At 45.6% G+C, this 24236-nt stretch overlaps 1 protein-coding gene across 1 annotated transcript in view; it reads left to right on the top strand.

The window, feature by feature from the left end:
* Positions 1 to 24236, top strand: part of DNAH14 (dynein axonemal heavy chain 14) — a 472613-nt gene that overhangs the window by 230750 nt on the left and 217627 nt on the right. The window contains exons 41-42 of the mRNA XM_061626120.1: positions 15292 to 15507; positions 23415 to 23484. Coding sequence (XP_061482104.1) covers positions 15292 to 15507; positions 23415 to 23484 — 286 coding nt within the window. The remainder of the gene's footprint in view (positions 1 to 15291; positions 15508 to 23414; positions 23485 to 24236) is intronic.

The raw sequence follows: 24236 nt of genomic DNA, 5'->3' as shown, positions 1-24236 counted from the left end.
TGCAAAATGCTGGATTTCTTGAGCTTGCTTTATCCACCAGGCATTCTTAAGTTCTTTAGTTCTTCTTTGGACCTCAGCCTTTGCACTGGCATAGATTTTTTTCTTAGCAGCACAGTTAATATCTTTCTGCCATATCTGGAAGGCTTTTCTTTTCTTGTCAATGATATGTTCAATCTCACTATCATTCTCATCAAACCAATCTTGATGTTTCTTAGTTTGGTATCCAATAGTTTATTCACATGCTGCAATAATGGAAGTCTTCAGTTTAATCCAGTGTTCCTCAACGTTTTCAGGGAGTTCCGTAGGTAGATGTTTCTTGAGAGTTGTTTGAAAGCAAGCTCGCTTAATAGGATCTTGAAGGGCGTGGATGTTTATTTTATGCCTTGATTTTCTTCCTTGGAGCCTACGTTGAGGAACAATATTAATGGCCATAATGGATCGAATTAATCAGCGATCTGTCCAGCAGTCATCGGCACTCGTCATGGCCCTGGTGAGGAGTACATCATGACAATTATGTAATCCAGGAGATGTCAGTGCTTCAACCGAGGGTGCTTCCATGATGTGTTAAATTTATCTTTCTGGCGAAAGAGTGTGTTTGTAATAAGAAGATTATGCTCTGCACATTTAGTCAGAAGTAGAATTCCATTCAGGTTGCTATTGCCACCTCCTTCTTTCCCAATGGTTTCTGGCCATAAATCAAAATCATGCCCAACTCTTGCATTGAAATTGCCCAGGAGGATAATTTTATCCTCCTTAGGTATCTCTGATAAGATGGTGTCCAGCTGGGTATAAAAATTTTCCTTGATGTTTTCATCAGCATCTAATGTTGGTGCATAAGCACTTAGAATAGTTGCTTGCTGGTTTTTGGCGAGTTTTAATTGGAGAGTTGAGAGTCGTTCATTAATGCTAGTAGGAACTTCTGACAAGAGCTTCACAAGATCATTTTTAATAGCAAAGCCTACTCCATGTATTCATCGTTCTTGCTCAGGCAGTCCTTTCCAGAAGAAGGACTTCAATTGTCCCTCTCCTGCTCTTCAAGTTTCTTGGAGTGCTGTTATGTCAGTATTAAAACATCTCAACTCCCTCGCAATGATAGCAGTCCTGCGTTCAGGACGTTCACTATCTGTATTGTCCAGCAATGTCCGTATATTCCACGTTCCAAAGTTCATTTGTCTTTTGCAACCACTAAGTGGCGCAGAGTGGTAAGCGGTGGTAACGCAACCGAAGCTCTGCTCATGGCCGGAGTTCGATTCCAACGGAAGGAGGAAGTCGAATCTCCGGTAAAAGGGGTCGAGGTCCACTCAGCCTTCCATCCATCCGTGGTCAGTAAAATGAGTACCCAGCATATGCTGGGGGTAAAGAAAGGCCGGGGAAGGAACTGGCAATCCCACCCCATATATACGGTCTGCCTAGTAAACATCGCAAGACGTCACCCTAAGAGCCGGAAACGACTCGCACTATAAGTGCGGGGACACCTTTACCTTTTAAAGTGGTGACCCCACAGGACGCGGTGATCCAGTCAGGGAGAGAGATGAGGCAGACTATGATTAGGGCACCTTTTCTAGCCCCTTCCCTATATGAGGTGAGCAGAGTGGATCCTGAATAGGACTGCTCAGTCGTGGTTACAGCTGCTGAACAACTCAGCTGCCTCGCTCCTTGAGCCAGGACAACTGAGTCTGTATCCACCGCCCATGTGCCAGTCCATGACTAGGGGCTTCCGGATTTCACAGTCCTGCCCCCATTGCCATTCGCCGATCGCCATGGGACTTTTGGTTTGGTTTGGTTTGGTTGGAAGACGCCTGTGCGTGAATTATGTGGGGAGATCGGCGCACGACGATCAACACACAATCTTGACAGAAAAAGGCTTTGATCCAATGGCATGGATACCATGATGATTGGAAGTCTTTTATCTGCTGCAGCCTTCATCCGCCTTCACAGCTGTTGTAACATACAGCAGCGTTGTGATGCCTAGAGCTCAGTTGCTATGCTTGTTTCTCTTCAGCCTTCTGCAGGCAAGACCAGAAGTGACCATGGATGCATCACACTAGGTCAACATTTTAACAGTGTCAGTGCAGCAATTTCCCACCTTTTTTACATATTTTTGCCTTCAGGCCTGGCAGAAGAGTGAGCAGCTTCCCTGCCTTTCCCTTAGATTTGGGCAGAGGATGTAAGGATCATGGAGAGGAGCAGCCAATGTTACAGCCCCTCCCTATTTCCACCACATAAAATGCAGAGGGAAGAGAGCATAGGTGGTGTGGAGGCCTCAGAAGAGTCCCCAAGGGCAGCTGGCCAAAAGCATTAGACTGCTTCTTCTGGATTGGCTGGAGTGCAACAAAGTCAGTCTTTCAGCTCCTGACTTGTATGAAGCTAATCCCCAGTATGATTTTGAGAACTAGGTACAAGGACTGGTGATTCTGAAAGCCTTCTGGGCCCCCAGAACTGTGCAGGTCAGTGAGGATGGGGGCTATGGGTTTAGCAGCTGGTCCGCTTCTTCCTGCAAGAAGTATTGCAAGGGAGGAAAAGCATAAGAAGAGTAGCTGCTCTAAGGGGTGTTCAAGAATCATAGGAAGAAACAGAAGCCTAGCTCTTCCTCAGGGTTGAGCTACCACAAGCACAAAAAAGAGCAGAAGCTCCCTAAAAGGGGTGGTGCTTGCTGTGTCTGAGAGTGTGCCTAAATCAGGGATGGGGTGGGGGGTGGTCCAGGGATTTTCTACTTCACACATGAGAGTGAGACATAGAGGAAGCCTTAGGTCTTCCCATTCAGTCTTTTCTGTCCAATCCCTGGCACCTATCACATTCCTCCTGCACCTTATTCTAAGGAAACCACATGCGCACCCACACATGTTTTCCAGCTGCATCCCGCATCTCTTATGGTGTTCAATGAGACAGAGAGAAAGAAAAAAAAGGGGGGAAGAGAAACCTGCATAGTTACTACTGTGCTGTGCTGTGAGTAAAACAGTAGCATTATATTTGAGAGTTGTGGTTTTTTAATCTGATGTTGTGGAAAAGCCGCTGAAGTTTGGAACAAATGGGATCACTCTGCAAAAATGGAGAATATGAGAACTTTTACAAAACCCTGTTTTAAATCCAATTTCAGTGGAATTCCCATCCATCTCTAGTGAGGATACAGTAAACCTTACCCCTTTTGAGAAGTTTGTTACAGCTGAAAAAGTCAGGGGATAAAAGTGTCACAGAACTGCAAAAGATCTTATCAGAAACCTATAGTTCACAGCTAAATATAATTCTGGAATGTTTCATAACAGAATGAGTAAAGAAGGTAACATTATAGCAAAGCATATAGATGATCTTAAAAAAATGGGAATGTTCTAGAGTAGGGGTCACCAGCGGGCACATTTGGAATTCTGAGGAAGTGCCATGGCTGCCAGTCACAAAATGGCTGCCATGAAGGGCATGGCATAACACAAAATGGCTGCTGTGGGGGCAGAGCATAACACAAAATTATAGAGAATGTGCTCATTGCTGCACCCCATAAGATGAACCTTGAAGAAGAATGACCAAGATATGCCCCTAGAACACTAAATAAGGTAGAACGAGGCTATTCACAGCTATAAAAAAAGCCTAGCTATTATATTTGGGCATTTGGTTTCACTAGTATCTGTATCAAAAACATTGGTAGCCAACCACAAATGGAAAGGTGACAAAGGTATGATGGAATTACATGAGATGCATCTAGGAATGGGTGAGAATTTAAATTTCAATTCAAACCAGATGTATCAAATTAGCACTTTCTGAAACAATATGAGAACTGAAACATAGCTGTCCTTTGAAATTCATGCTTATGTGAATTTTGCAAAGCAGTTCTTCAACCAAACAATGTTTACAAAAATGTATATACCAGGGGGAAATGTGCATAAAAATGAAAATAGGAGTAAAAATAACAAGCATTATATGACAAGAAATGGCTTGCAAAAATGTGTGTATTAGTCTAAACTACCTACAAAAATGTGGCTTATTAGGAGAAATTCGCACTGAAATGCTGGAGAATTTTCATGAGGATTTTTTGTAAAAATTCACCAATTGCTGTAGAAATGTGAAGAACTGAATTTAAGATTGGAAAAATGAGAAATGGAGAAAACTGAAATTGACAGGTCTTTCCATTCCTAAGTGCATCCTAGAATTTCCCAGATTAAAAGCTTTAGTTCATAGCGATATATAGTGGCCATGTCTGGACAGAGACCTTGCAAAGGTGGTAAAACACCGCTCCTAATGTCAAGTACAACAACACTCTCAAGCACAGGCACTCAGGGAGTGGCCAGGACAGCCTTAGTTTTATTTGCATCTAGACTGTGCTGGCCCCTATTAAAAAAAGAAAGAAATGTTTTTGACCTTAATAAGGAGCAGTAAGTACCCTCAAAGAGAAAATGAGAAAAATAACCATGGGCAGTTTATCAGATAGACATGGATGATCTTCCTTATAAGGAATGACTTCTACTGAATGTCCCGCCCAGAGTCGGAGAAACGAGACGGAGGTGTGGTTTGTTCTAATTCTCGTTTTATTAGTGTGATGGTTACATCCAAAGCAGTGCGCTTCTTAAATCTGTCTACTCTGACTCACTACTTTCCCTAACTAGCCTGCCTAAACAGTCTCTGCAGCATGTGGGGAGAGTTGACTCAGCACTAGAGTCCAGGAGGGCACCTGCTTATGTAGAGAAGGTCTTCATGCATAAACGACAATAAACAACTTCAAAGGGAACCACCTTTCAATCTTCCAGTTTATGACATCGGTCCCATATAGGCAAATAATGCGTGGACAGCCACACCTTGCCTCCCACACAAATTTCGGGTCCCTCTTGTCAATGTTGATTGGTGACTCTGTTATATTCTATCTTTGCTCTCTCTAACTGCTCCTTCAACAACTGCTGCATGTCCTGAAGCTCTTGCACAAAGTCCTAGGCTGCCGGCACGACAGGACTGATGTGTGGGGCGGCAAAAGCTCAAGGGTGATATCTCAGGTTGGCAAAGAACAGGGTCTGTTGCATAGTAGTGTGCACAGCATTGTTGTAAGCAAATTCCGCGAAGGGCAGTTGTCTTCCTGGTAGTTGATGTAACAACGGAGATACTGCTCCAATGTGGAATTCACTCTCCCAGTCTGACTGTCTATGGGTGACGGGACAATGACAGTCTCAGTTCACTCTGCAGGAGCTGCCACAAGGCATGCCAAAAGCAGGCCGTAAATTGCGGGCCCTGATCCGAGACTAAGCTGTCTGGCAGACCGTGCAACCGGTACACGTGCTGCACATACAGTTGAGCTGTCTCCTGTGCGTTTGGGAGTCCTGTGCATGGGATAAAATGAGCCATTTTAGTAAACGCATCCACCACCACAAACACCGTCGTTTTCCCCTGAGAGGAGGGGGGGTCAGTGATAAAGTCCATAGTCACCATCTGGCAAGGACCCTCAGGCGTAGGGAATGGTTCTAGGAGTCCTGCTGGCCTTCATGTGACATGTTTGGCTCTGGCACAGGTGGGGCAGGACTGAACATAGCACTCCACCTCCCGCTTCATCCGGGGCCACCAAAACTCCCTGGTGATCTCTTGTAAAGTTTTAAAAACTCCAAGTGCCCAGCAGTGTGCGAGTCAAGACATGCAGGACCTTGGCTCTCACGTCCCCTGGGGGCACATACATAGTGTCATAGAATAATAGAATAGTGGAAGGGGCCTATAAGGCCATCAAGTCCAACCCCCTGCTCAATGCAGGAATCCACATCAAAGCACTCCCAACAGATGGCTGTCCATCTGCCTCTTGAATGCCTCCAGTGTCGGAGAGCCTACCAGCTCTCTAGATAATTGATGATCAAGAAGAGATCCTGGCCCTCCTCTATGTGACAACCTTTCATGTCCTTGAAGAGTGCTATCATATCTCCCCTCAGTCTTCTCCAGGCTAAACATGCCCAGTTCTTTCAGTGTCTCATCACAGGACTTTCTTTCCAGTCCCCTGATCATCCTTGTTGCCCTCCTCTGAACCTGTTCCAGTTTGTCTGCATCCTTCTTGAAGTGCGGAGACCAGAACTGGACGCAGTACTCAAGATGAGGCCTAACCAGTGCTAAATAGTGGGGAGCTAATACTTCACGCCATTTGGAAACTATACTTCTGTTAATGAAGCCTAATATAGCATTTGCCTTTTTTGCAGCCACATCACACTGTTGGCTCATATTCAGCTTGTGATCAACAACAACTCCAAGATCCTTCCCACATGTCGTATTGCTAAGCCAAGTATCCCTCATCTTATAACTATGCATTTGGTTTCTTTTTCCTAAGTGTAGAACTTTGCATCTATCCCTGTTGAATGTCATTCTGTTGTTTTCAGCCCAATGCTCCAGCCTATCAAGGTCCCTTTGAATTTTGTTTCTGTCTTCCACGGTATTAGCTCTGCCCCCCCAATTTTGTATCATCTGCAAATTTGATAAGCATGCTCTGTACCTCTTCATCCAAGTCGTTAATAAAAATGTTAAAGAGCACTGGGCCCAGGACCGAGCCCTGTGGTACCCCACTTGTTACTTCCACCCAGTTAAGAAGGAACTATTGATAAGCACTCTTTGAGTACGATTCTGGAGCCAACTGTGGATCCATCTGATAGTTGTTCCATCCAGCCCACATTTAGCTAGCTTGCTAATCAGAATATCATGGGGCACTTTGTCAAAAGCTTTGCTGAAGTCGAGATATATTATGTCCACAGCATTCCCACAGTCAACAAGGGAGACCCGATCAAAAAACAAGATAAGATTAGTTTGGCAGGATTTGTTCTTCATAAATCCGTGTTGGCTCCTAGTAATCACTGCATTTTTTTCAAGGTGCTTACAGATTGACTGCTTTATAATCTGCTCCAGAGTTTTTCCAGGGATTGATGTTAGGCTGACTGGTCTGTGGTTCCCCAGTTCCTCCTTTTTGCCCTTTTTGAAAATAGTGACAACATTAGCTCTCCTCCAGTCATCTGGCACTTCACCAGTCCTCCATGATTTCGCAAGGATAATAGACAGCGGTTCTGAGAGTTCTTCAGCCAGTTCCTTCAATACTCTAGGATACCCTGCCGATTTGAACTCATTCAAAGTGATTAGGTATTCCTTGACCATTTGTCAATCAATCTCAAGCTCCAATCCTGCCCCTTTTACTTCATGTTTCCCGGGAGGGTCATAGACCCTTTTTTGGGAGAAGACTGAGCCAAAGTAGGAACGGAGCACTTCTGCCTTTTCTTTGTCATCTGTTATCATTTTGCCATCCTCATTGAGTAGCTGTGCCACCATTTCTTTTCTCTGTCTTTTACTATGAACATACCTGAAGAAACTTTTTTGTTGCTTTTAGCGTCTCTCACTAGGCTCAGCTCATTTTCAGCTTTAGCCTTCCTGACGCCATCCCTGCAATTCCGTGATACCTGCTTGTACTCTTCCTTTGTGGCCTGGCCTTCTTTCCACTTCCTGTATATGTCCTTTTTTGTGTTCAGGTCATCTCTAAGCTTTTTGTGAAGCCACATTGGCTTCGTCTATTGTTTTCCCCCTTTTTTCCTTGTTGGAATTGCTTGCCATTGCACTTTTAGAATTTCCTTCTTTAGAAACTCCCACCCATCTTTTCTCCTTTTCTCATTAGGGTGGCTTGCCATGGAACCATACTTACAATTGTTCTGAGTTTATTAAAATCAGCTTTCCTGAAGTCCAGGGTGTGTGTATGGCTACTCTCAGCTTTTGCTTCTGTTAAAATCAAGAATTCAAGTATGGTGTGGTCACTTTCCCCCAGAGTTCCCGTAACTGCCACTTCATCCACCAAATCATCTCTGTTGGTTAGAATTAAGTCCAGGATAGCTGATCCTCTGGTTGCTTCCTCCACTTTCTGTAGGAGAAAGTTATCTCCAACACAAGTCAGAAATTTCTTGGAGGGGCCGTGTTTGGCAGAATTTGTCTCTCAACAGATATCAGGATAATTGAAGTCCCCCATTACTACTACATCATGCCTCCTTGAAACATTGGCAATTTGCTTTTCAAAAGTTACATTCTTGTCTTCTCCTTGATTGGGTAGTCGGTCGTAGACTCCAAGCTCCACATTCCTTTTATTACTTGCTGTATTAGCCCCAGCTGTGGGCTTGCTGAAGTTTTAAGTTCAATACCAAGGAGTCAATGAGACAGCTTCACGAGTTTACTTACAGGAAGACTTTATTGAGTAATTTAACAAGCACACAGGCATACCCAATAAATGGAACAGGCTCCGAGGTCCCTGCATGGACACTTGCAGTCTGAGCACTGAACTGGGCCATGACAGGCATGCCTACCCAGTGGAACAGGCCCAAGGTCTCGCAGAGAGGCATTAAGGTCTGAACCCCGAGCTAACAGCACCAGCACCTTTTATAGAAGGCACAGTGGTGACGGAACACATTGTTAGCTGCTATCTTACATCATTTTGACAGAATACATGATTGATTATGCGATATCAACCTAAGCATCAAAGCTACCCTATGCCTAATAGGCTACAGCTGCTCTCTCACTGCTTTGAAGTATCACCACCCACTTATCTGAGCTGTCAAAACATTTGATGGATTATCTGGTCTACATGAGAAAGGGTCTGTACTAGGTGTCCAAGGCATATAATTAATTAGCTATTGCATGTGCATGGACCTCGTGCTGCTATGTGAAGCTATCTTGACCTCTCCTTGGCACCCTGTCTCCCAAGCACATGTGCCACGGCTACGCGACACGTGCGGTTCGTTAACAACTATATCAAAGGGACCATCTCCCAGCCTACTAGCTTCACATAGATAAGGCACCACTGGGTGTCCTTGACCGTTACTTGACTGTTCTCTGACCTAATCTCTAACAAGCTAAGTCTCTGGCAGGTGTCCAAAGCTACAGAAGACAGCATTATAAGCTTAACTATTAAATCTTAACCTCCTAAAGGCACTTATACATATTAAAAGCAATGAGGCAGCCTTGCATAATGGTTATAGCAGTTACATAGAAGCCCCAGCGTATACATTCCACCCCTTTAGAGATTTGGTCGAGAACATCTACGCATCACAAAACTCTTCTTACCCCCAGAGGGGGCTGGCTCTTCGTTGCCCTGCTTTGACCACCAAAGGGGGTATGGAGTGTTACTTTAAACAATACATTACATTTGCATGGAGCATCAGCAAGCTAAGCATTCATATAAGCAAAACTACAAACTATAGTGATACCAATTGAGGAAACCTGTCCCCACCCCCCTGGTCCTTTAAAACCAGGCTAGGATCCTACACTGTAATTTATTGCACATTGCTTATCAAGAATAAACAATAGGAGCTTGCCCTAACTACAGAAGGGAAGCAAATGGTTAACACCATGGGCGGATACATTGTAACAGGAGGCTTTCTATCTGCTGGAATGCTTTTCCTCCCCCCAAATAACTACACACACCCGCAATCTGACACAGAATAATAAATCTTAACATTAAAACCTCACTGCAAAACTTACCAGCATAATTCTTAAAGAAACATCATCAAACCGCTCAACAGCATTTTTAAAGGGCAATACTGAGCTCATCAGAAATCCCTTACAGCAAAGCGGTACACAGTCCCATATGCATAACCCCCACCCCCAGATCATGTGGCTCTTTGCCTTGGGGTTTCAGGAGTTTCCAGTTCAAGCTGATCTCTGCAGCCACCAGCAGGGTCTCGGGACTCCTTTCCAGGAAGAGCTGTGTTTCCTCAGCAGCATGCGATAGGCTGTCTTCCAACCTCTTCCCATTCTCTGCTCTGGGAAAAGTTTTTATGCCAGTCCACTGCGTCTCCTGCTGAAGAGGCTATCTGGGAATCTGGATGCCACAACACACAGGACACAAAAACATTACTACCATGCCTGCAAGGGCTATTATATTTCTATCTCCCTTGAAATGGGTGTCATTGTCACTTTGGCTCTCTTGTAGAGTGCCATGCATGCTTTCCAGCGCTTCCAAGCCTCTGATGATAGTCTGCTGGGTTGCTAAGCATAAGGGAAAGCCTGACCTGCTCCACTGCAGGTGTTTACACACATCAGAGCATAGCGGGCTCTTTGGTTCTTGGGCATGGGCCCAATGTCAATTTGCCATACTGGTCCTGGCTTAGCTCCTTGGGCTATATGGCCCCAATTCTTTTGCACTGATATTTTATGCATGGGGCAATCCTGGATGAAGTTTTTTATGTTCTTCATAATGGGCAAATTCTTCTGTGTGACCTGTCCCCAGGTGGGGCCCACTCCCTGGTGCCAGCACTTTGTGCTAGCCCAGTTTGCCAGGGCTGCCTCCACCCCATCTACATGGTCCACATGCACCCTACTCAGACTGGCTATAGTGCATATGTTTTGCCACATGTCTGCTCCCCAGACTTGCTGCCCATGGGCTTGCCACTTAGCCATCCACATGGTGGCTTCTTTAAACACTGCCCAGGAGTCTGTGTAGGTATGCAGGGGTTTTCTTGCCTCACCTGTGAATGTCATCCTGACAGCATGCCATTCAGCCCCTTGACTTGACTGGCCTTGCTCTTCATCCCAATGGAGGATCTGGTCTTCTAGCTGGTAGGCAATTGTTATCCCCCACTGCAAACCGATGTCCTGCCACATGTCTTTATCGGGGGGAAACTTCTTTGCAATTAGCTAGCCCAACCCTCCCAGGTTAGCAGCGAGAAATTGCCTTTCCCCTTTTTCCCAATAAATCATGGGCTCAAACAAAGGCAGGCAACCCTCCCTGTACATTTTGCTTTCTAAACTCACTGGGCGCTGGGTGCCTTTCTCTGTTGGAATGTGCCTAGGGACTGCCCCCACCATAGGAGCTGCCTTTCCCCCTGTGGGATTATCATGGGGCACCCAAGGGATGATGTCACTGGGGACTTTTATCTTCTCTGTCTCTCCAGGCATCAGGAGCTCCCCTTGGACTCCTACTCTTGCCTCTGACGTCTTACCCTGCATGCTTGCTGGCGTTGCCATTTCTCCAGGGGTTGTGCGCGTGCACGCTTTTTCCTCTTCTACAGCTGGTATCTTGCCAGCCGGCACGTACAGGGTGAAGGAATTCAGCGGCTGCTGCACCTCTTGCAAATGAGCCTCCATCCCTCCTTCTGCCACTGTCTCTTTAACGGCAGGCATGTCTCTCGGTGTTGTGTGCGCGCATGCCTCTTCCTCCCCGCCTTCCACCGACAGTTCTTCAGGCGTCGTGCACACACACGCTTTCCCCTCTCCTTTTCCTGCAACCAGCATGCTTATAGCAAGTACGTACAGGACGAAGAGATCCAGCGGCGGCTGTGCTTTTTCTTCTGCCACTTTCTCCTTACCGGCAGGCACGCATGGAGTGGAGAAACTCGCTCTTTCTCCAGGCACTGGGGGTGCTTCTTGGACTTGCACTTCCACATCAGACTTCATTGCCTGCTCTGCCCCTTTCCCAGCTGGCCTGCATGGGGTGAAGGGATCTATTAGCAATGGCAGCTCCTTTTCCAGACATGCCTCCAGCTTTTCTTTCGGCACTGTCTCTTTAAAGTAAAGGTGTCCCCGCACTTGTAGTGCGAGTCGTTTCCGACTCTTAGGGTGACGTCGACGTTTACTAGGCAGACCGTATATATGGGGTGGGATTGCCAGTTCCTTCCCCGGCCTTTCTTTACCCCCCAGCATATGCCGAGTACTCATTTTACCGACCACGGATGGATGGAAGGCTGAGTGGACCTCGACCCCTTTTACCGGAGATTCAACTTCCTCCTTCCATTGGAATCGAACTCCGGCCGTGAGCAGAGCTTTCGGCTGCGTTACCGCCACTTACCACTCTGCGCTTACCACACAGCCCCTAATTTAGCCTGCTCTAAAATCTCTTCTTCCTGCTGTCTTACTTCTTTAACGGCAGATGCACGTGGAACAGGGGGATTTATCAACTGCATCTCTTCAGCCTTTGACTCAGCTGGCTCCCCAGTTTCTTCGTCCTGTGTTACTCCATTAACCACAGGCACCCACTGAGCGGAGACATCTGTCCGCAGCATCTTTTCACCCGCCTTTGCCTCACTTTCCTTCGGGGCTTCCACCTCTTCATTTTCTAATTCAGCTTTCTTCACAGCCTTTCCTTTCTCCTGCATAACTTCTTTAAGAGCAGGCACACATGAGGCGCAGGGATTTATCAGCTGCATCACATCTTCATTTTCCAGCCTCTCTTCCATTACTTCCAGCTTTTTGCTGTCCTCCCCCCTGGCAGGCTCTGGAATAATCACAGCTTCTTCTTCTTCCTCCGTTACTGACGGCAATTCCTCACAGTCCACCCCCTCCAGCTGCTCATTCACTGTCTGCGTCTCTTTAACCACCCCAGTCTGGGTGCTTTGCAGCTGGACGTCTGAGTCACTTTTGATCTCTTGCTGTAGCTGCACAGACAGGGCTTTCACTTCACAGGAGGTCTCCTCTTCATCTTCAGAGATGCTCTCAAATATCTCTCCCCTTTGCTGCCAGTGCTCCGGCAGAGCTCCCATCTCCTCATATGGGGTTTCCTCCTCTTCTTCAGGCACTGCCACCTCATCTTCTTCCTGGCTCTCACCCTCTTCCAGATCTTCAGTTGTGGGGTTCCAGTTGGGAGAGGTGATGGTGCCATGCACTTTGGTGCTCTTTGAGCATTTCTTCTGGGCTTTGCTAGCTAGCCTACCTGCCCATTTTTCAGCTCTACGCCACAGGTTCTGCACCCTGCTTTTCTTTGCCGGCCTAGCTGGCATGCACTCTCCCTGTTCCTCTGACCCTGGTATGGGCCCCGGGTGTTGGTTCTTCTTCCCGCCACCCGCTTTACACCACAGGTTCTGCACCCTGCTCTTCTTCCTATCTGGCATGCAGGCTTCCTGTGCTCCTGGCCCTGGCATGGGCCACCCCTGGTCTGCTAATTGCTTTGCCCCCAGGCTCCACATTTCAGGCTGTGTCTCACACGGGTGTTGGTTCTTCACCCCAACACCCACAGATTCCTCCCTCCTCTTAAATCTGAACATTGAGTTGCTTGGTATCCTGTTCATGACGCCAATTGTATTAGCCCCAGCGTATACACCTGCCCCGTTAATTTTAATCCAGATACTCTCGGTGGAGCTACCAAGCTCATCTTCCTGAATTTCTGTGCAGGGATATATATTTTTAACATATAGCGCAACTCCATCTCCCTTTTTATTCTTTCTGTTCTTTTCGAACAAGTTATATTCTTCAATTGCTGTATTCCAATCATGGGAGTCATCCCACCAGGTTTCAGTTATACCTATCAAGTCGTAATTAACCTCCTGTATTAAGAGTTCAAGTTCGTCCTGCTTGTTTCCCATGCTCTGTGCATTAGTATACAGACATCGAAGACTATGTGATTTATGGCTTGGCTTCCTTCCTACATTTTTCTGAGGACTGTTACTGGGCCCTATTAAAGCTGATCTCTCTGTTCCAGTTACTGTGCACAAGCCTTCATCAGTCTTTACCACCCTTAGGATTCAGTTTAAAGCCTTCCTGATGAACTTCTCCATGATGTGGCCAAAAACATTCTTCCCAGTCCTTGTGAGATGTAACCCATCGCTTGCCAGCAGTCCATCTTTCAAGAAACATAGCCCGTGGTCCCAGAATCCAAATCTCTCATGTCAGCACCACCTTCGTAGCCGTTCATTCACATGGAGTATTTTTCTTTCCCTTTCTACTCCTCTTCTAAGTACTGGAAGGATAGATAAAAAAACTATCTGGGCCCCAAAGTCCTTGAGTTTCCTTCCCAGAGCTTCAAAGTCCGATGTGATTTCTTCATAGCTCCGTTTGGCAGTATCATTTGTTCCCACATGAATGAGGAGAAAGGGATACCTGTCGGTGGGTTTGATGAGTGATGGCAACCCTTCCATCACATCTCTAATCCATCCTCCTGGTAGACAGCATACCTGGCGTGTCCACGGATCTTCTCTGCATACTTGAGTTTCGATCCCACGCAGTAAGGAGTCTCCCACTACTAGTACTCTTTTTGTTGTGGGGTATGGTTTCATTGCCCCAGCTTGATTGAGCTTCAGCCTCTTGCTCATTGTCTCACGGGGTCTCCTATAATTCTTCCACCACAGGCTGTCCTCCAGTCTCATCCTCGAGTGGTTGAAAGGGGTTCCATAGTTCCACTGGTGAAGGGTGTCTAGCTCTTCTGCTCCTGTCACCCTTTCCCACAGAGTTTCCTCCACTTTGTTGTTCCTCTCCAAAACAGTCTCCTCTTCTGCTACCACATGCTGTTGCTCTTCCACCTCCACTTCTCTTTGCTGCTGTTGTTCCAGCTTTCTGTCTAAGAACTCTTCATCTTCTCTTATAGTCCTCAGTGTGGCCACCTGCCGTTCCAGGACTCTCACTTTTGCACTTGTTGCACATGTACGCCATGCTGTTGTCAGGCAAGAAAACAAACATGGCACACGCCTTGCAGGTCACAACCACTGGAGTACCCTTCCTGTTCATACTCTCTTTTACCTTTTGTTTCTTTCTAACTACTTGTTTGGGAGTGGCCTGTGCTTTGTCCTGTCCTACTTCAGGGTGTCCTGCTACATGTGTTGGCCTGATGACATGTTGGGACAGCCCCATGGTTGTCATGGAGACCATGAAGTCCAGAGCTGCTCCAGACAGAGCAGACTCATCATGAATGTTGATATCTCAGTCTTGGGGTCCTCAGCACCATGTCCAAGCCACATCCATCAGCTCAGGTAGGAGACTGTTGGTCAGTGGGGTGGACAGTACACCAACAGAATTCCCAATCTGTCCTGTTGACCTAACACAAGATACAAGCACTCTAAATTGGCACTCAGACGAACAGGTTGCCTGGAGAGCAAGATGGCATTCCTGTAGACCAACCCCCCTCCCTGGCCCTCAAGCCTACCCTGGTGCTGAACAAAGTACCCAGGTGGGCACAACTGGGAGAGGCTAACCACTTCCTGCTGTCCCACCCAGGTCTTGGTTTTACATGCCAGGTCAGCATCCTCATCCTTTGTTTTCAGTACCTTGGGTCACTCAAAATAAGAACAAACTTTCATATAGAGTTTGCTGGGTAGACCCTTTCATGAACTCCTGGAATTCTGTTGGTGGTTGTTTAAATTCTGGGGGTTCTGGATTTTCTTTTGAGGGAGGCCATTATCAGCTATATTGGTTGTTGGGGATTCAGTAGTTTTAAATTTATATTCTGGAGGAAGTTTCTGCTCATTCCAGTTTGGTCCAGCAGAAAAGTCAAATTGCAAGCCAGTCCCATCTCCTGCTGATGGGAGGGGCAATCCCAAGCAATATTTGAATGCTCTTCTTACTTGTCCTCAGAACAGGATATTTGTGGTAAGAAAGCTTCTGTTTTTTTCTCCTCAGAATTCATCCAAGAGAGGCAAAGTAGACACATTTGTTATAAACCCTAAGTGTGCTAGTCTTGGTGAACTTTTTGGACAGACAAATCCTAGTACATTGGAGTGGTCAGATGGTCTGTTATCATCAGCAGTTCGAACATTTGCCAAACTTTCAGCAAAAAAGCCTAAAAAGAAAGACCGAAGCAGCAGTAGAAATTCAGAAATGCAGGACTTGTATACTGTGAGTTTAGCTCTTTAGTAGCTGTAATGACATTGTTTTAATTAATTGACCTGTACTTTTGTGTCATACTATATAGATCTGTGAACTTCAGGGTTTTCTTCTTAGTTTACTGTTCAATCTTTCTGATGAAACTCTGTTCCATTTTTTCCTGTTTGTTTCCTCCTCCTCTTCCTCCTCCTCCTCTATTCAAGATATATAGAATGTCAGTTGAGGTTATCAGCAATAAGAATTTTGCACTGCTTTCTTGGGATTAAGGTTTTCTAGTAGGAATGTATCTACATCAGGTGATTTTCCCCATGATGATTTGTAGAAAAGTCTTGAATTAGCCTATACAACTTACAGCTAATAATAAAGTGTCTGGTCCTATTTATGTTTAGTACTGTACTAACCCCAAAAAAACTACCTTTTAAAGCAGAGGTAACCTTAATGTGATGTCTGTTAATGCTATCAATACTATAAAGCCAGAGGAGAGTTGCTATACATTCAGAAAAAGATGGGGAGCAGACTTCAGGCAATCAGAGGAAAGTTAAGAGACCTGGCAAGCATACATATGAGATCAGGCAGCCTTTAGATCTTTATGCTTGCTTGCTTGCTTATTTGTTTGTGGAATTTGTATCCTGCCTTTCCACTATGGATGGAATCCTCTCCTTTTTATGTTTCATTTTTAAGTGTGGCCACCTAGTGGTTGTTAAGGATCTGATTCCTTTTTCCTCCGATATCTTTTCATTTTTCTGATTTCCGGTTATTGTTTTTTGTTTTGCCGAGACATTGATATTTTAATTGCTATTTATACTCAAGTCTCCACTGGTATCAATCTTTATGCTGAACGCTGTAATTATTGCCTGTTTACATTCTTTTTCAAGTGCATTGCAAAGCAGATTAAGGCAGATAATCAAGTCAGTGTCTTCCCCCCCTACTTACAAAACACCTCATTCCCCTCTGCTACTTTCTGTCTGTTAGTTATAATCACACCTCATTCCCCCTGTTGCTTTCTGCCTGTCAGTTACTGTCAACACTTCATTGACATAAGTGAAAATATGTAACTTGTCCCTTGGGTCCTCCTCCGTGCCTGAGGACTGGAAAGTGGCAAATGTAACGCCAATCTTCAAAAAGGGATCCAGAGGGGATCCCGGAAATTACAGGCCAGTTAGCTTAACTTCTGTCCCTGGAAAACTGGTAGAAAGTATGATTAAAGCTAGATTAACTAAGCACATAGAAGAACAAGCCTTGCTGAAGCAGAGCCAGCATGGCTTCTGCAAGGGAAAGTCCTGTCTCAGTAACCTATTAGAATTCTTTGAGAGTGTCAACAAGCATATAGATAGAGGTGATCCAGTGGACATAGTGTACTTAGACTTTCAAAAAGCGTTTGACAAGGTACCTCACCAAAGGCTTCTGAGGAAGCTTAGCAGTCATGGAATAAGAGGAGAGGTCCTCTTGTGGATAAGGAATTGGTTAAGAAGCAGAAAGCAGAGAGTAGGAATCAACGGACAGTTCTCCCAATGGAGGGCTGTAGAAAGTGGAGTCCGTCAAGGATCGGTATTGGGACCTGTACTTTTCAACTTGTTCATTAATGACCTAGAATTAGGAGTGAGCAGTGAAGTGGCCAAGTTTGCTGATGACACTAAATTGTTCAGGGTTGTTAAAACAAAAAGGGATTGCGAAGAGCTCCAAAAAGACCTCTCCAAACTGAGTGAATGGGCAGAAAAATGGCAAATGCAATTCAATATAAACAAGTGTAAAATTATGCATATTGGAGCAAACAATCTTAATTTCACATATACGCTCATGGGGTCTGAACTGGCGGTGACCGACCAGGAGAGAGACCTCGGGGTTGTAGTGGACAGCACGATGAAAATGTCGACCCAGTGTGCGGCAGCTGTGAAAAAGGCAAATTCCATGCTAGCGATAATTAGGAAAGGTATTGAAAATAAAACAGCCGATATCATAATGCCGTTGTATAAATCTATGGTGCGGCCGCATTTGGAATACTGTGTACAGTTCTGGTCGCCTCATCTCAAAAAGGATATTCTAGAGTTGGAAAAGGTTCAGAAGAGGGCAACCAGAATGATCAAGGGGATGGAGCGACTCCCTTACGAGGAAAGGTTGCAGCATTTGGGGCTTTTTAGTTTAGAGAAAAGGCGGGTCAGAGGAGACATGATAGAAGTGTATAAAATTGTGTATGGCATTGAGAAAGTGGATAGAGAAAAGTTCTTCTCCCTCTCTCATAATACTAGAACTCGTGGACATTCAAAGAAGCTGAATGTTGGAAGATTCAGGACAGACAAAAGGAAGTACTTCTTTACTCAGCGCATAGTTAAACTATAGAATTTGCTCCCACAAGATGCAGTAATGGCCACCAGCTTGGATGGCTTTAAAAGAAGATTAGACAAATTCATGGAGGACAGGGCTATCAATGGCTACTAGCCATGATGGCTGTGCTCTGCCACCCTAGTCAGAGGCAGCATGCTTCTGAAAACCAGTTGCCGGAAGCCTCAGGAGGGGAGAGTGTTCTTGCACTCGGGTCCTGCTTGCGGGCTTCCCCCAGGCACCTGGTTGGCCACTGTGAGAACAGGATGCTGGACTAGATGGGCCACTGGCCTGATCCAGCAGGATCTTCTTATGTTCTTAAAGGGAATACATATTTAAAGAGCTCACATAGAAAGTAGATCGATAAGAGTGTCACGCTATTGATGATTTCAAAGTGGATTTTTAAAAAAGAACGGAAAAAAGAAGAACGAATCAGAAGCCAGGCGTGGAGGGTTGCTACTTCAAAATTATCTCCACAAAGATAGAGAATATCAGAAATAATAATTAATCAGATGGCAAATCTGATTATTGCAGAAATGGAGCCCATCGCTACTTTCCACCATATGGTATGCAAGCTTACACAATTTCTGGGAGAACAGGGGACTTCTAGAGGCAAACAAAATGATCAGGGAGCTAGAGCTACTCTGCTATGAGGACAGCTTACAACATGTGGGGCTTTTTAGTTTAGAAAAAAGGCAAATGAGGGATGTGATAGGGGTATATAAATTATGCATAGTGTAAAAATAGATGGACCTGGAGGTCATAATAATTCAACCTGGGTCATCCAATGAAGGTGAATGGTGGGAAATTCATGACAAAGAAAATACTACTGTATACAGAACATAGTTAAACCATGGAATTTACTACCACAAGATGTGATAGCCACCCATTTAAGTCTTATTCAGCTGTTCTTTTAATCCAGAATGCAACATGTGATGGAGACCACAGGAATGAGGATGCTAGCTCTGACTCACCCATCCCTGTCCCTGTTGCCCTTCATGCGTTGAAAGGAACTCATCTGAAACTGGGAGCCTGATTGTAATCAAGTAGGCTTCCCACATGATGCAGAATCTTGATTTTCCAGAGTTCTACATTACGCAGGGAGTCTCTACAATTAGAAGAAGCTGTATGCTTTAGACAGTTGCCATTATGCTTGCAAAGGGTGATGGGGATGAGTGGGCCAGAGCTAGTGCCCTCATGCCTGTGGTCCCCCTCATATGTTGTATTTCTGGATTAGAATGTCTGACTAGTGCTTTAGATGGCTTTAAAAGGGGATTATACAAATTTATTTATTTATTTATTATTTGATTTATATCCTGCCCTTCCTCCCAGCAGGAGCCCAGGGCGGCAAAAACAAGAGCTAAAAACACTTTAAAACATCATAAAAAATGTAAATGTACTGCCTTCAAGTCGATTCTGACTTATGGCGACCCTATGAATAGGGTTTTCATAAGGCTGAGAGGCAGTGATTGGCCCAAGGTAACCCAGTGAGCTTCATGGCTATGTGGGGATTCGAACCCTGGTCTCCCAGGTCGTAGTCCAACACCTTAACCACTACGCCACACTGGCTCTCAAAACATCATAAAAACAGACCCTAAAATACATTAAAACAAAACAGCATTAAAAACATTTAAAAAAAAACTTTTTAAAAGGGTTAAAAACATTATTTTAAAAAACATATTAAACAATTCTGACACAGATGCAGACTGGGACAGGTCTCAACTTAAAGGCTTGTTGAAAGAGGAAAGTCTTCAAAAGGCGCCGAAAAGATAGCAGAGATGACGCCTGCCTAATATTCAAAGGGAGGGAGTTCCACAGGGTAGGTGCCACCACACTAAAGGTCCGTTTCCTATATTGTGCAGAACGAACCTCCTGATAAGATGGTATCTGCAGGAGGCCCTCACCTGCAGAGTGCAGTGATCGACTGGGTATATAAGGGATAAGACAGTCTTTCAGGTATCCTGGTCCCAAGCTGTATAGGGCTTTGTACTCCAAAACTAGAATCTTGAACTTGGCCCGGTAGCAACTAGGCAGCCAGTGCAATTCTTTCAGCAGTGGGGTGACCTGTTGGCAATACCCTGCCCCAGTGAGCAGACTCGCTGCCGCATTTTGCACCAGCTGCAGCTTCCGGACCAACCTCAAGGGCAGCCCCACAGAGAGCGCATTACAGTAATCCAGCCTGGAGGTTACCAGTGCGTGAAAACAGTGGTCAGGCTATCCCGGTCCAGCAATGTCCACAGCTGTCTTACCAGCCGAAGCTGGTGAGAGGCACTCCTAGCCATGGAGGTCACCTGGGCCTCTAGCAACAAAGATGGATTCAGGAGCACCCCCAGACTATGGACCTGCTCTTTCAGAGGGAGTACAACATCCAAACCAGGCAACTGACCAGTTATCCGAACTCGGGAACCACCAACCCACAGTGCCTCCATCTTGCTAGGATTCAGACTCAGTTTATTGGCCCTCATGCAGCCCACCACCGAGTCCAGGAAGTGGTCCAGGGCTTGCACAGCCTCTCCTGATTCAGATGTTATGGAGAAATAGAGCTGGGTATTATTAGCATACTACTGACACCTCGCCCCAAAGCTCCTGATGACTGCTTCCAATGGCTTCATATAGATGTTAAACAGCATGGGGGGCAAGATGGTACCCTGCGGCACCCCAGCACAGCTGCCAGGGGGCCAAAACACAGTCACTCAATGCTATTCTCTGAGAGCAACCCTAGAGATAGGATTTGAACCACTGTAAAACAGTGCCTCCAGTACCCATCTCACCAAGTCAGCCCAGAAGGATACCATGGTCAATGGTGTCAAAAGCCGCTGAGAGATCAAGGAAGAATAACAGGGTCGCCCTCCCCCTGTCCTTCTTCCGATAAAGGTCATCCATCAGGGCGACCAAGGCCGATTCAGTCCCATAACCAGGCTGAACCCAGACTGGGATGGGTCAAGATAATCTGTTTCAGCCAAGAGTACTTGCAGTTGCTGCACCACAACCCTCTCAATCACCTTCCCTAAAAAGCAACCAGTCGGTAGTTGTCACAAACCAATGGGTCCAGGGTGGGCTTTTTCAGGAGTGGTCAGATCACCGGAGGCTGGAACCACTCCCTCCCACAATGATGCATTGACCACACCCTGGATCCACTCGGTCAGACCCCCTCAGCAAGCTTTAATAAGCCAAGAAGGGCAAGGGTCGAGAGGACAAGTTGCTGGCCGTATCATTGCAAGCACCTTGTCCACATCATCAGGCCACATCAACTGAAACCGTTCCCAAGAAGTTGCAGCAGACGTTGCACTGGACACCTCATTGGGGACTACAGTAGATGTGGATTGGGCATCAAGACTGCTACGGAGGTGAGTAACTTTACCCTCAAAGTGCCTTGCAAACAATTCACAGTGGGCCTCCGAAGGGTCTAAAACTCCATTTCCTGTAGTTGATGTCAACAGACCCCTGACAATACGGAAAAGCTCCACCGGATGGCTACTTGAGGATGCGATGGAGGTGAAGAAGTGGGCCTTCTTCACCGCCCTCACCGCCACACAGTAGTCACAGTTATGATGTTTTACTCATGCCCAATCAGCCTCACAGCACGTCTTTTGCCACTTGCGCTCTAGCCATCGTCCAGCCTGGCAACCAAGAGGTCTTCTGTATCTTTAAAAGTTGTGCAGGGGGAAGGGAGAATTCCACCTTGTGGTTTTTCTCATTACAGTGTTGCAAGGACACCTGCACTTGGTTGACTTTCTCTTCTCGTAAAGATACAGGATCAGTCTCAGGCCCTGAACCTGGCAACCCTACTCCTGACCCAGCCAGCAGCTGATGCAGGAGGCTGCAAGATAACTTCAGCCTCTCTCTGGAGCAAGGGTCAAGGAAAGGGTCCCAGTTCTTGCAGCACTTTTTCTTTATAGAGAATAAGGCTACCAGCTATGAGAGAACTAGAAAAGGTCCTCAAATGCAAGATGTATCACTGAACACTAAAGTCAGAATCATTCAGACCATGATATTCCTGATCTCTATGTATGGATGTGAAAGTTGGACAATGAAAAAAAGCAGAAAAGGGAAAAATCAACTCATTTGAAATGTGATGTTGGAGGAGAGCTTTGCAGATACCATGGACCGCGAAAAAAAACAAATAATTGGGTGTTAGAACAAATTAAACCAGAACTATCAGAAGCTAAACTGATGAAACTGAGGTTATACTTTGGACACATAATGAGAAAACAGGATTCACTAGAAAAGACAATGATGCTGGGAAAAACAGAAGGGAGTAGAAAAAGAGGAAGGCCAAACAAGGGATGGATTGATTCCCTAAAGGAAGCCACAGAACTGAACTTACAAGATCTGAACAGGGTGGTTTATAACAGATGCTCTTGGAAGTCACTGATTCATAGGGTTGCCAGGGCCGGTTCCAAAGGGCAGCCAAATTGGGCACTGGCCTGAGGGCCCCACAGCTACAGGAGCCCCTCGGGGGGCCCTGAGGGACCCTCCACTCCCCTTCCACAATCGGTGGTATGAGCCACGCCGTGGATAGCAAGACAAGAGCTTCAGAGCCACCCGCCGCCGCCCACCACCACCATCCCCACCGCTTCACCTACCTTTCTCTGCTGTTTTTTGCTGCTGCGCGCACTGTGCGCACAGGGTTGCCATCAATCAAGATGGCGGCCGAGGTTTCCATAAGGGACTGAAGCCTCTGCCACCATCTTGGTTGATGGCAGCAATGCGCGCGCTGCGTGCCATCAACCAAGATGGCGGCAGAGGCTTCAGTCCCTTACGGAAACCTCGACCACCATCTTGATTGATGGAATCCTGCGTGCGCAGTGCGCGTAGCCGCAAAGGACAGCAGAGAAAGGTAGGTGAAGCGGGGGGGGGGTGGTGGGCGGCGGCGGGTGGCTCGGCAGCTCTTGTCTTGCGATCCACGGTGCAGCTCGTGCCACGGATTGTGGAAGGGGAGCGGAGGGGCCCGGGGCAGGCTGATGCCCAAGGGCCCCAGCATTCCTGGAGCCGGCCCTGAGGGTTGCCATAAGTCATAATCGACTTGAAGGCACATAACAAAGTCATGATGACTAAGTACTATTTCCAGGATCAGAATACTCTAAACACTGGTTGCTGGGAAACAATAGCAGAAGAGGGCTATTCATTCATGAAGGATGAGGGGACAAGGCAATTTTCACCAATTCCTCCTTCCCCCTGAAGCCCCCATAATCACCTTCCATGTTTTTTCAGTGGGTTCCCCAACTCTCCAGAGCAGGTTTTTAAAGAGCACAGGAAGCTGCAAAACAAGGAGGAATTGGCAAAAAATGTCTTCATAATAATACAATAGAGTGTCCAGTTACCAGAACTGTGCTTGGGAGAAGTCTGGATTCAGCCTTCTGTGTTTAACTGTGATTTGTATGAGATTCAAGGGTTTGAATGTACATCTCATGTTCAGACTTCCTGTGGTAGTTACATGCCACACTTGGGCTCCTTGTCATTTTTGTAATTAAATTACTGCCCAGTTTCTTTAGAGAAAAACCAAGCTTTGTATTTTTAAAAAATGAATTCTGTGTTATAGCTTACCTAAATTTCTTTGCGAACTGATTTGCAGTGTAGTCTCATTTCTGTTTTTCTAGCTAAATACAGTGAATATAATTGATGCATCCCTAACAGATGAAACGCTGCAATCAACAGAAAATGCTCATTGTCAGTATAAGTATTTATTTATTTATTTATTATTAAATTTATATCCCGCTGTTCCTCCCGCCCAGGGTGGCAGTACTGTAATAATGGCAGATATTTCCTTCTTTCTTCCCATAGTGATGTGTCCAAATTATGCAACATATTAATATTTGAATAGTTATTAATTGGGTAGTCCTACTGTTTGATATTCTTATTCATAAACTCCATTAGTCTGATGATTTTTTAAAAAATATTTGTTTTTGTTTGGATGCTCTGCAGCATGAATAAGAGTGGTTAAAACAGAATTTGTAGCAAGTAAGATTCAAAGGCCAACAGTGTATCAACTTAAGGTTGCTACTATTTATGTAGTACAGGAATACCCCGCATTAACATACACAATGGGACCGGAGCATGTATGTAAAGTGAAAATGTACTTAAAGTGAAGCACTACTTTTCCCCCCCACTTATCGATGCATGTACTGTACGGGCATAACTGATGTAAATAACGCATGTATAACTAAAATATACATAAAATAAAATAAACTCTTTAATAAAAAGGGTAAGCTTACCTTTAACGTCAGCTGGCAGATGCGAAATGGATGAACGAAAATTTACATGTATTGTAGGAAGGATGAAGGAGAGGGCATATCTTCTACTTCATAAGTCGAGTCATCAAGGGCTAGACGCTTTCTTGCTGGCAATTTGGATGGACTACTTGAAGTAGGAGTAGGGCTTGGGGCTGATGTCGATGCTAGAGATGGACTTTCAGTGGATGT

This window comes from Rhineura floridana, chromosome 4 (assembly GCF_030035675.1).
Source record: "Rhineura floridana isolate rRhiFlo1 chromosome 4, rRhiFlo1.hap2, whole genome shotgun sequence".
Classification (NCBI taxonomy): Eukaryota; Metazoa; Chordata; class Lepidosauria; order Squamata; family Rhineuridae; genus Rhineura; species Rhineura floridana.
Note: the sequence above shows the minus strand (reverse complement) of the source record. Positions and strands in the feature narration are given on the sequence as shown.